Source organism: Neodiprion lecontei, chromosome 1, assembly GCF_021901455.1.
Source record: "Neodiprion lecontei isolate iyNeoLeco1 chromosome 1, iyNeoLeco1.1, whole genome shotgun sequence".
Classification (NCBI taxonomy): domain Eukaryota; kingdom Metazoa; phylum Arthropoda; class Insecta; order Hymenoptera; family Diprionidae; genus Neodiprion; species Neodiprion lecontei.
This window is the reverse complement of record NC_060260.1, coordinates 31,718,228-31,730,604: the sequence shown is the minus strand read 5'-3', so window position 1 is coordinate 31,730,604 and position 12,377 is coordinate 31,718,228. Positions and strand designations below refer to the sequence as shown.

General features: G+C 45.8%; 1 protein-coding gene across 6 annotated transcripts in view; it reads left to right on the top strand.

Annotated features, from left to right (window-relative positions):
* Window positions 1-12,377, top strand: part of LOC107219410 (Ig-like and fibronectin type-III domain-containing protein 1) — a 171,672-nt gene that overhangs the window by 129,320 nt on the left and 29,975 nt on the right. For all 6 annotated transcript variants that reach the window (XM_046734882.1, XM_015657612.2, XM_046734893.1 and 3 more), the window contains one exon: window positions 4,532-4,662. In XM_046734882.1, the coding sequence (XP_046590838.1) occupies window positions 4,584-4,662 (79 nt within the window). In that variant the 5' untranslated portion in view covers window positions 4,532-4,583. The remainder of the gene's footprint in view (window positions 1-4,531; window positions 4,663-12,377) is intronic.

Here is a 12,377-nt window from a genome sequence, read left to right as displayed (position 1 = left end):
GAGTTATTACAAAATTAGGTAATACGTCAGTCGTGCAGAGGAAGGACGACGAAGGTATTCCGAAGGCAAATGAGTGGCTGCTCGGGTCCCCGCGTCTGTGTTCTTGGTTGAACTTCAGTTTCGAAAATTCGTAAGTGCTTTTGACGCGTTTCGCAAAGATGACAAGGTGAGATAGGTACCCTTATAGTTCATTTAGTGGGAAAATTGGGCAACAGTGAGGCAAAATACTCGGGCCCTGCGCCCTTCTTCCGTGGAGGTACAATTAGTCAACGATCCGATTAGAAGAGAAGGGCTCCCAGGGTCCCCAAGGCTTTAAACTTTGGCGGAAAACTTGCCGCGCCTTCAAATTATCACCCGCCAGTAGGTACTTATCGTCGGTCGGACGTCTTGTGCCGAACCAGCAGCTCAAAATCTGCGGGTGCGCGGCTTTTAAAACGACAGACATCAAGCGAGCCGTGCAGCATGGATCGCATTTAGCTCTGAGAAACACTTTGGGTTAGTCCCCGCGATGATGCTACCCTACTTTCCTAAAATGTTCTCGCGTCGCGACGCCTCATAAGCCCGAATATGTATGTTTATTACCCACATATTTCCTGCGTAGTTCAAGTCGGCTAAAAAACTCGCATATCCTGGTTGAGCGAGGGAGGAGAAGAATGGGGATGCACTTAAGGCGACGTACGCAACGCACGCCTGGGGACAACAACAAAACTTTGACACGGTCGTTCCTTCATCCTTTTCTCAAACCTTACACACAAACGCACAAACACACACGGACACAACGGTTTGCGAGAACAGATACTGCGATTTCCTTTGACAGAGCTTTTTGCAGACATTATTCACGCTAAACTTCGACTGGAAAAGAAATGTGGACGAGTTTTTCCGTAATCTTTTTCCTGCATTTTCGCAGTAGGACGAATTTGAATTTCAGGAGGAAAAATAACGGCTCCGTATCCTCTGAAACGGCAGGTATTCCAGCAATGCAATTTCGTTGGGTAGGTACGCTAAGTGATCGATATACCTACGTGTAGTGACTGCGATAAATTATGAAACGAACTTCGTATGCCTGCCAACTCTTGACGCGGAGCGGCGATAGCTGGCCGAGTTTTCCTGCCAAGGGGCGAGTGCCGTGATTTGTCTTGGTAGCCCATTTTTATACGCATACGCTGATAGACCTGCCTGCGTCTACGTTGTGCTGCAATGTATGAATCGCGCGCGTGTTGGTGGAAAAAAGCGTCGAAAGTTCCCGATGAGAATTACCACCGAAATATGTTCACCGACAGCAGCTGCTGTACCACGTGTAGTGAGAAAGAAGAATTCTCTGGCAAGTAATTTGATTCCGCCTCGTACGTATTCTCGAAGCAGAGACGTGAATTGAGAGAATTTCGTAAGTCGATCAATTAGAAGTCAATCGACCTGCAGGCGAGGATACGGACTGAATCGAGTAAATTCGACAGGGTTTAGAGGACAAGAGCTCAATGAAGCTGAGACGAAGACTACTTGAATAGAGTTTAATACCGAGCGAGAGGAGGAAACTACGGAGGGACGAAGAATCTGAGGAGAAAGAAGGGGGAGAGAGAGGGAGAAAAGTTAGAACGAAAGGTCGAATCGCTCGTGGGAGGAATTCGAGAGGGCTTCGAATGGATCGGGAAAAGGTGGAGCCGCGGGATCCGTTAAGAATTATGAAAATATATACGCCACCTCTCTCAGACAATCGATCATTTTGAAATCACGTTGTGACCAAGCGACGTTGAAGATACGTTGAAACAAAAAAAGTTAAATTAAATTCCCAGAAGATTTTTATAATCGCTCGCCTCATCGATCAATTACTCGCCATTCGTTTCGCCGAGTTCCGACGATCCCAGGATGTAACGTTGGGTCATTTTCTGACGGTGACGCCCTTGTTAGTGCTTGCTTTACGGGAAAACGGGGAGCTGACGGTCTCAGGAATGACTATTTGATGCCCTTTTGGATGATACTTTTACTCTCTCATTTTTATAACCCTCGTCCCTAAGACAATAACCGTTGTGGAAAAGAGTCCAGGGGACATTCTGAGCATCCGTAATGTCCTGCAAGTCCTGGGACTTCGGCGGCTGTGGCCGTTCGGTACGCGGGTATGGTATTAAATTAGACCTTCAGTTGGGTTGGCACTTTCTTTCCACCGCCAGTGGAAAAGAAGGAGTTGCCTACAGCTGATACTTCTTTCCATTTTTCCTTGGTTTATTTCCGAATCGGCAAATTTAAGTTAACAAATTGTAATTTCGAGTCTAATCTCCGTACCGTTACTTACTCAACTCTTGTTGCCAACCCCGCTAAACTTCCCGATACTTCACCATGTCCTCGAGTTTGAGACAACTAAGCCTGGGAAAGAAGCTTCTGCTTATAGTCTCCGAACTCTCGGTAGCCGTGTATATATAAGTATAATAATAAGAGGTCCGAAGGAACGAACGTACATCGTAATATCTTCTGAATCATTGAAAACGCACGAGCCGGCGAAACATGTATCAGACAAAAGTTACACTGTTCTAGAGAAGGTACATGTGTGATGTATCGAGCAGCTCGATCTTCTGAACTCTGTTTTTCTTTCCTCCAGGCTTTGAGTCAATTTCGCCGAGCAGTACCTACTCCGCATCTCGTTTGCCTCATACTGTTCGAAACAGAATCAAACGAAGAATCCCTATGAAGCGAGAAGGTAAAATATATACTTTACAGTCACGATTGAGGAGAACGTCCGATGTTTGTCGATGGAAGCGGATCAATATTCGTCGGCTTAATTTGTTTGAGGCGTCTGAAGCGAGAGGATTCGTTAAAGCGACAGTAAGAGGCGCGTTGAATGAATCGTTGATCAATGATCAATGAACATACCTTATACACTACTTGTAACTTAAACGCTGATTGAATTTATCGGCTAATACAGAAACGCTGCCGTGTTTTCGTCAATTGATCGTATAATTCGACCGGTTGATATCCTTTCGAGTGAATGGGCTCTAAGGTTCACCCTCTCGAAAGACGACGGTTCGAATTAAGGGGACGAACATTGAGCGACGACGAGATGGCGAAACGAGCCTCGGAGCCTCGGTTTGTACCCACCAGCGTGTATTCGCTCTATTTTCGCGATAAATATATATTGCAAGCGTCAATTACCCGGCTTGGCGTCTTTCTCGCAAAGTAGAGTCGCGTGCGAGCACCACCTCTCCTTGCCGAGTATTTTTAATTAGAGGAAGGTCACGAGCCATGGAGGAGCTCACACACCACCCTAGCCACGAAAGAGCTACTCTAGCAGCCCCCCTCGTCCCAACGGAGTTCTGCTCCACTCCGCCTCGACAAGGAGAAACGGCGAAGAGGGCGGAGACGGCGTCGAGGCTCTACTTGGCCGGCCTAGGTAATGAGTCTGCCGCAAAGTAAAACCACTTCATCAATTCTAAATAACCCAGGGACACGCGAATGTTAGCAAGAACCAGCTCGCCCCCTGCAGGCAGTTGCCTACAGCAGCGCTGGTACGACCTCCTTCTTTCTCCGAGACGCCTTAATATCTTGATTCTTTATCCCGTCGAATTTTGGACAAATTGTAATACGTGGGTGTATTACGAGTGTAAGATATCGCGCCGCGTTACGATGTGAGCAAGAATTTGATACATATCTTCATCGATATTATACATATTTATTGGGGTTTGTATTAAAGATACACGGAGCAAGGATACAGGTATACACCAACTTCCGTTGATGAGAAAGTTTTCCACCTACATCTTTCAGACTTGGGTCAAGAAAATTTCTCAACTTCCCTCTCCATTTTCCTACCTCCGCAGCTCTGTGCGGATGTAGATGTATAAAAGCTTGTAATTTATCGGGCGTACCTATCAGGTTATTTCTTTAAACTTCACTTGAAAGTTAAAGTTGCGAGACGGCGATATAGCAAATCGCCAAGAGTGCTACGTTCGGGTTCCAATTTTCCAATCACCCCGAAGCCATGTAGTCGATTAAACGAGATAATACCGTTCGACAAAAGTAATACCAAACCCAAGAGCATTAATTTGGATTATCCGAGTAACAGAAATATCGTAAATGGAATCGGCAAAAATTTAATGGAGAGTCACCAATTCCCGTACCAATGGGGGGGTGTTTTATTGCGGTCGACCAATGTCCGTGATCAATTGGGGTGGTAAACGAGAAGAATCCTATTTTTTTTTTTTTTTTACGAATGCAAACCTGCGCAGAGGCAGCAGTTTGCGAGTGAATGTACACAAGAGCATTTATTTGTTATTTGCTATCGGCCCTCGCGAATAAGAAATAACGAAATAATGGTTTGACCAAACAGAGGAATTGGATTTTGTTTATCTTTTCTCTTCTCTTTCGATGGCCGGGTGCGCCCAGCCAATGAAATCGTTTGATTCCGCGTACACTCCACTATAGTGCTTTTTGCTCGGTAAACAGCGGAGGTGGTGTGTAATCCCATTTGCAAAAGAGGGTCGAGCTACCAAATGATAACAATAACGATTGCAGTAACGATGAAAGTCTTCTGTTTTGGTGATTACAGGTGACCGCAAAGTTCGATTCGAACACGAGAGAGAGCAGACCGGACAATAACCATGTTGCAGGGGAACACCAATCCTATCAACGTCCTCCTGATCGTTCTGGTCATCGTTGCGTCGACACTCGCCTCCACCGGTACGTACATTAGCGCTCATTTCTCCTCCTCGCACATCGTCTCACATTCGTCGATGTAATTACCGACGATGAGGGATCGCTGGTTTAAATGCTCGGAACGAGGTCACGGCTGGATTAGCTTATCGCTGCCTCTTGACAGAGGTAACTAACCGTTCATTGCTTACCGGGTATTGGTTACTGGATACTTGTTACCGGCCACTGCTAACCAGTTAGTGGTTGGCGGCCCGTGACTGGTGATTCTCCAAACCTGTGGGTCAAATCCCGGAGGGCCTAATGCCTGGATAGACCAGATCCCTCCGACCCTTCGGGGCATTGTGATGTCCTCGGTATTAATGGCAAATGTGTGTACAACCCTGAGCTGGGGTAGTTGTGGGACTACGTCGCCGTTCCTCGAACCATTCTGCTTTCCTGTCAGTGAGTAAGATTTCTTGTAGTAGCCCACGGCGGTGTGAAATGACACTGCATTCCGTGCGTCAATGTGAAAAGTTTTCAAGATTTTTTATTTTCAACTTCAGAGCGCCGTATTAATTTTCCTTACGCGATGTGGCACGTATTGGTTTCGGTTTTAGTTTGAGTTTGAGACAATTGATCCAGAAAGTTCGTTCTTCGCTCTGTGTTCTGTAGAAATGTTGGAGAAACTCGCGTAATTTGCAATCCTCGGAAAAATGAAATGTCAAATTGGTGTCATGGTTGAATTTATGTAAAAGTGTCTTAGCTGACTGAAAGTGGGGTGCGAAGAATCTATTACTGTAATTTAATATCACAAGAAAATGAAATGAATATGGAGAGCTGTATAGAAGCTGCACATCCCCGAGTTCGAGGATAATATCGACGGTCTAAATTGATAAAAATTGAAAAACCGAATATAAAAGAAGAAATGAACGGGAATCGACGAACAAGAAGGAGAATCATGACTGAAACTCGTACGGAGTAGCCAGGAAGCAGCAAAAGTTGCAGAGATAAAAATGGTGAGTTGAAAGTGGCTGGTGGAAAATAGAGGGCGAAAAGCGAAGAGTGAAACGAGCTGGTGTTAAAGGTGAAGAGAGAAAAATTGTGGGGGGATGGGGGAAAGACAAAGAGAACGGAGCGCCGGATGACGTGGAAAAGAAAGAAAGTATAAACGTCGGAAAAAGAATTGAGAGCCTCGGACGTTGCTTATTCTGGCAACAAAGGCCTCGCCGGAAAAAGAAGGCCCGAGGGCTTCCGGCGCCCTTCTCTCCGTTCCCCAGGTGTCCGAATTACCGCTATTTCTTTAGCAGAATTCTCCATTTAACAAAGTCGTAATAATGCAGTTACCAAAGCAAACGTTAATTTTCCAGGCATTCCGCCCGCTTTACTCGACCGGCGTCTACCTCCCTCCCTCCCATCCTGAAAATTTCCCAACAAAGTTTCGGCCTTCTCCTCCTCCTTCCTCCTCCAAGTATTATCACTGCTCGATCTTGTTGTACATTGATGTCGCCCCTCGAGAACTCCGCCTACACTTTCTTTCATGGCCGAGATAAGTCTGATTTAAAAAACCAACCCCGGTACGGCGAAGCTTGTTAACCGCGACTAAACAGGAACCGAGATAAGCGAAAATTCAACTAAGATACGTATCTCTGCTGCCTGCCGTTTTATCGTCCGAAGGATAAAACCTATGAAACAAACAGGGTTTCCTGAACTGACGCCTCTTCGACCACCTCCATCGTCACTTTTCCACAATTTGTCAAAAGTTTTCGCGCCATCTCGCCGTTCGTGCGAGAACGTGCCAAATTCTGGCTGAAAATCATCCGTTAACAGGTCTACAGGTGGGTGAAAAAAATATCGGCCCACTCTGCTTGGATACAAAATGTCATTAATCTGGCTCGATTATACATTTTAAAACAGCAAATGTATTCTGAAAAAGTTATACGAGGCGAAGCCCCTTTAGACCATTTCTTTTTTCGACTTTTAATACAACAAAGCTTGAGACGTGATTCTAATCGTTGGTACGTACACGTGGATACATTGCGCCACAAATGTAGGTATAAAACACGATATCGGAATTGCAGGATGCTGCGTTAACAGTTTTCCGCACATAAGTATAGAACTTGATTGTACTGTCGGTGAAGCTCGTGAACTGAAACAAAGACGATAAGAAACGTCGCTCTCATTGGTTCTCATCCGCTTCCTCCGTGTGCAGCTTTTCCTCGTCCGGGTAGTAAAGATTGCCAAAGTTATGGTCTTATTTCAGCTATTCGTTACGAGCAGCGAACTACATTTCCGGTTAACTTGGTTCGCTATACTTTTAGTTTTTCTTCCGTGCGTTCTTCTTTCTTCTTCTTCTTCGTCTTTGTCTTGCAGCGTTCAACTGCAACTTTTTCTCCTCGTGCATGCTTCGCCGCCCGTTTTCGTTAACCTTCCATTCGCTCCGAGGCTCTCCTAATTGCGACAAACATTGAACAACCGAACGTTAAGCGCTCGACGCTAAGATGATAGAGCCTTGGAATTTAATTACCGGGCCATTTTAAAACGGTAGGCACACACCTACAGCCGAGGCGGCCGAGACGCAATTACATCCTCAGGAGAGGAGAGGAAGAGGCGACGGGCAAGATATCGGTGTCAAATGGCGTTCAACTGCCGGAAAAGGATCCTCGCCGACGTGACACTCGGGACAAATTATCAATCCGGCCTTCGGAATCCAATTTCAAACAGATTGGACGCCGCTTCCGCCGCCGTATGTGGGACCTAAAACTTCTCTGTGATCCTAGTTTAACTGACCATGAAAGGCGAGGTAAAGCCGGATATAACTTTGCAGAGGTTCGCTCGACTGGCACCTTTATTACGTACCGTATACGTGGATGCATGCACGTACACACCCACAAACCCATCCAGACAACCTCGCGGCCTTCCGCTCACCGCTGACGTATATCGCGTTGGTACTTAGGTAATATTTCGTGGATGAATGTGGTTACCGTCCATACGAAGTACGCGTTGTATACCGGCAGTTACCACCTTTTGCACAGGCTTGAGTCCCGAGTGGGAGGGAGTTTCGGATGCCTCATAAAGCTTCGGCATTAAAGGCGCTTTCCTCGCTTTATGCCTTTGTTGCTACATTTTATTTTCACTACGTTTCACCCGAAGCTTGAGTTCCAAGTCTCTCTCGGGAATTCTGGAGGTAAACAGAGGATCAAAGAACCGAATATCTCGCGAGATAATTAAATCTTGAGCGACCGAATAAAGTAAATACCGCCTCACTGCCATTCGTTGGATAAACGCCTTCGGGCTTCGAAATTATATTTACGATGTACGCCGGTATACGTATACCTAATATCGCTAAATGGCTAGCATCGCGCTTTATCCGCTCGGGCCGAACAGAGTAGCATTGTGTTGGAAGTAATCAACGTCCGTCGAGTGCGAGTGCGGTGAAAGAGGAAGCCAGAAATTTTCCAGTTCCCTGTTCAACTATTCGACTAATATCAAGATGATTGAGTGGAATTTGATGCAAAACTTTTTTACCCCGCCCCGCGCAACGTCAAACAGTTCATAAATCAGGAGCGTTTATTTGAAGCTCGTTCGATTTAACCGTACTACGGGGAATAGGCAAGTTCCGTTTTCCAGGTTGTTAGTGCAAGCTTTTAAGGCGGGCAGTCGGTTCCCGTAAATAGTAGCCTATAAAAATTCCAAGACGCTGACTTAGAAATAATTAAGGAGAATTACCATTACCATAGATCAGTTTTACCGTCAAATAAGACCCGGGGAAGAATTTTAGCCGGCGCGTTCCGCCTCGAGTAGGTACTTTTGATACATCTCGTCCGGGCAACAATTTGGCGCCGGCTCCCCAAGGGGCAAAGGTTCTGAAATTTAATTTAAATCGAAGGGATTTAATACTCTGCTACTCTGGGCTGCCGAGCAAAAAGAGGGTTACGATATGCGGCAAGGGTTGCCCAAGGTTCTTCTTCTTTTTATTATTCTTCTTCTTCTCCTTCCCAGCGGTAGGCAAAAGAAACAATCGCAAGCGAACGAGCAAATCGTAATTACCGTTAATTAGAAAATCAATCTCCCTCGCTTAATTGCATACTGTGGAAAATTTATATTCGCGTACATGATTCTTTAATCGATAAGTATGATGAAACTAGTTTTAATTTAATTTGTACATCAAAATTTACCTTCAATTTTAACTTTTCCACCGTACTTTGTCCGGTAATGAGACGAGAAGCGAAAGTTCGTGAAAATATTGACTTTGCACTCCGTAGGAAAGAGAGAATTATTCTTTTTTTGCAAAAATTCATCAACATATTATCTCTTACTGCTCTCGGTCGTGTTTCCTTCCACCATTGAAACTCGGTCCGCCGTCATCCCGGTAATTAATGACCATTCTCCACTCCGCACCCCCGACACCTGATGGGAATGCAGACGCAGTGCCCATAACAGTATCCTCCCAGGGTACGTACTTTGGGCAGAGCGAACAGGTGACACGTAATGGACGTTGACTTGAAGAGATTACGCGCATAAATCTCCCTTGCAACACCGTGCACACTGGTGAAACCTCGACATCCTCTTCGCCTAGACTACGGAGAGGATGGGATAGGAGAGGAACGGCACACGCCCTCGGACCACCTGAGAGTGTTTACCACTCTTGTACCTACGTACAGGTGTAGGTATCTACTCGAATACACGAGAACCCGACGTTGCCTATGTCCCGGCCATAAACTATTCTCTGGTTCCTTTGTTCTTGCCGCGTTATACCTTGTATAATACATGGCGCGCGATATTGTTGTGCATACGCGCTGCATGCCCTACCACGTGCTAAACAACGTGCCGTGACTGCGTCGAGTGCAAGGTGGTGATGGCCGTGATTACGCGGATGTTGAAAAAAAATAAAAACATTCCAACAGTGTGGTTATGTCTGCTGGAAATTTTAATCGCCCGAGGTATGAGCGTGTCTTATTTTTTTATCTCCGTACACGGGTTTCTTTCTTCTACCTCTATCTCCACTTTTTCCCTCTGCAGATGTGTTTATGCTCACGTATGTACGTGGACTCGTTTTATTTCACGATATCCGGTCTTACCTGTGTACAACGCGTTGTTACGTACACAAGAGGACAGGTGAATTTACCTGATAAAATAACATACGATCCGTGAAACGAGATCGTCCATAAGCTATACCCTAACTTCTCCTGACCTCACATGCAGGCTTTGGCAGACTGGCCATAAAACGTTGATATTCCCTGCGTACCGCAAACATAAAACATACGCCTTTTTTTCTCTCTTTCTTATGTCATCCTCTTTTTCTCTTTTACCGTCTTGTGCTCTCGTGAATTCGCAGGTTTAAGGGATCAGACGCGGTAACTCGACTATATACACATTCTCGTAATCACGTATTTCGCTTACACGTGCGCGCGTTTTCAACTATTATTCGCATCATAGACGCCGATGCTACGAGCGAAGTGTGAACGGTGAATCGCCAGAGTAATCGAATTCGTATTTTCATTGAATTCGATAAGGCAGCCCTTTTTTTTCTTGGCTATCAAGCTTAAAAATGGATTTCCAAATAACTCACTAACTTCGAAAATTGGGGCGCTCTTGTTTCAAGCACATTTACTCGCATATCACAGTCATCGACTACCAATTGAGGCTGTCACCGGAAAATACAGTCGTTCACTCTGCGAAAATTTTGTGCAAACAAAATAGCGGGAACGAAGAAAGGGATCTGCCCTATCCGCAGGACTATTTTAATAAAAATCTGTACACGCAGAGTAAAGACCGTTGGCGACGCTGATAAGTATCTGAAACGACACATCGATGCATTCGAGACAAAATCGAGGACCAGTTGTGTGCCCTTTAATTCAACTGGTAAGTTGAGAATAGAGCATACATCACCTGGGTGGGTGTGAAAGTCGATTAATATATTTCCAAAGTTCTTCGATCGCCAAATCCCGCCGCGGAAGCTGACAGCGGCGACTATCGTGCAGCTACGGGAAGTCGTTCAGGTAACAAGTTGCCAACCCGATACGAAAACATAGCAAGCAGCGCGCTTCTAGATTCATAAAGCGGTAAGCGCGGTATGAGTAGAATTATTGCTGACAAACAAGCGTGAAATAGCCCCTGTTTGTACCCGTCACTGTTCGAATAAGAAAGCACTCGCATCGATTGCATTGCATCGGAGTTGCGGTCGATGCACAAGTGTTGTGGGTTTTCGAAGAACACTTTCCTTTCCTCCACCTTCTCTTCCTCCTCCTCTACTCCACCGTTTTGTCATTACCATTTCGCGTGGGTACCGAACAGAACGAAGCGATAAAGAGAATAGGACGAAGTATACGGACGGGGTAACAAAGAGAATCACTTTTTACGACTCCCCTTACACACGTATAGACCTAGAGTTATCCGAGCAACCCCTTCCAGCACGCCAGCAGGATCCCTCGCCAGCCGACCTGTGCGATATAAAGAAAATCCCCGCCAGCGTAAATCCCTTCCAATTAAAGGTGCCAATCGGATGAGCGCCATCAAACGTCTGATTGCATTCTTTTATTTTTTTTGATAAATTAAGTCGTCGGAGCGACGGCATCGCCTTTCCTTCGTCAACGTCTAAACCCGTCGGAGAGATTTGGCCTCTCTCGCCCCCGACGGCAACGACAACGACGACGACGACGACGAAACGCAGGATCCTTCGGGGTGCGAGAATGAGTCACGACAACGCGGGTCACAGACGTCGTTAATCTTGCTTTAGTATTTCTGCAGTTCATCGAGTCTATTTACTTGGTTAGTCTGTCAAACTGTCCAACTGACAAAATGTTAGGTGATTTCTGAGGCGACCGGGTCTTAATCCGGCCTCAGAACGGAACGCGTTAATCCCACCTGCACCGGTGAGGATATCTTAATCAGAAGTTTTCCCCGAGTCTCGAGTCAACCGCATCCACCCAGCTCGGTCTTGACGTTAGGTTATAAATATACCGCACAGTGAGCACACCGTCAGGGTTGAAAACTTATCTAGTCTTCGGCCGGTGTTTCCTACTCTTTTTCCCCTCCAGCTTGCTCATTCAAACTTGAAAATTGCTGCAGGTATAAGCGTTAACCTGCAGCCACACTAGACAACCCGCTTCCGCGCAGATACTTGAGTCTGTAAATATTCCCCGGTGCACATAAATCCAAGGGTGAAAACCAGGATCGCTCCCCGGACTCTGCACCGTGGATATTTAATTTTTTTACCTTCAACGTTTTCCCAGCTCGTATATATATATATTTGTTCTCGCACGCGTTTGATCTTATCTTGGAATCTGGATTCTCCGGTTTCCCCGGGGCTCTTTTGCCACCAGGATATAATATCACCGCGACGTCTAGCCATTTTCCTCTGTGAATAAAACCTGAACGCGCGTATTCATATTACACCGCGACCATTCGCCGGAGGCTGTGTGTATAAGGTACCTGTAGAAGGAACGTGCTGACAGAAGTTGTCTGCTTCTACGAAGCTGCTTTGTCTGCCTCTTCTTGAAACTTGGGAAAATTGGTGCATATTGGTGGGTTGATGACTATATCATCGTGAAATGTGACGCTGCATGCCTGATAAATACAAGTTTCCAAAAATGTCGGAAATCCTTAATACGCGTCCGATTGTACCGTGGTGACCGTAAATTTCGGGACCTTTGAGTGTTTTCATATGCATGTAATAATACCGGCTGAATAATCAGTGAGCGCGCTGCAAAGTGTAGGCGGGGTTCTTATCGTGTCTGGAATTAACCAGGAAATAACGTCGGAAA